Here is a 611-nt window from a genome sequence, read left to right as displayed (position 1 = left end):
ACACACACACACACACACACACACACGCAGCTCCTTCCTCCTCTCAGTGAGTGTCCTGCCCTCACGGCTGGGCTCCGGCCCTGCCCTCAGGGCTCCCTGGGCCTCTGCGCACACACACACACACACACAGACACACGCAGCTCCTTCCTCCACCTTCCTCTCCTCAGTGAGTGGCCCGTGTGTCACTGTCAGGTGAGCAGGGGAGGCCTGGCCCCGCCCCGACGCCTCGTCCACCTGGAGGCAGAGGAGCCTCCGGCGCCCAGACATCACGGGCTGAGGCCGGCCTGGTGCAGGGACCACCCACACTCGCCTCCCTGTCTCTGCCACACCTGGTGCTGCTCCTGCCACAGGTGCCAGCAAACACCCGGAACGGGCGACACCCCGCCCCCGCTGGACCCCACCCTGAGGAGCGCCCACCTTCAGCAGCTCCTTCAGCTCCTCCATGGTCTGCTTGTTGGCCACCTCGTCGTGGACGGTCTGGCCACAGTTCTTCACCACGGACTCCATGACCTGCAGACCCCAAGGAGGGGAAGGGACGGGCTGCTGGCCAGCGCAGGGACCCCCCCCTCGGGACGGGCCCACCGCCCCACAGAAGGCCGCCCTCCACAGGC

At 68.1% G+C, this 611-nt stretch overlaps 1 protein-coding gene across 1 annotated transcript in view; it reads right to left on the bottom strand.

The window, feature by feature from the left end:
* HGS (hepatocyte growth factor-regulated tyrosine kinase substrate) overlaps positions 1-611 on the bottom strand; it is a gene marked incomplete at its 5' end in the record, with an annotated part of 10,216 nt that overhangs the window by 8,938 nt on the left and 667 nt on the right. Inside the window, 1 exon segment of the mRNA XM_015559807.1 lies at positions 418-510. Within this exon segment, the coding sequence (XP_015415293.1) occupies positions 418-510 (93 nt within the window).

This window comes from Myotis davidii, unplaced genomic scaffold, assembly GCF_000327345.1.
Source record: "Myotis davidii unplaced genomic scaffold, ASM32734v1 scaffold211, whole genome shotgun sequence".
Lineage (NCBI taxonomy): Eukaryota > Metazoa > Chordata > Mammalia > Chiroptera > Vespertilionidae > Myotis > Myotis davidii.
Note: the sequence above shows the minus strand (reverse complement) of the source record. Positions and strands in the feature narration are given on the sequence as shown.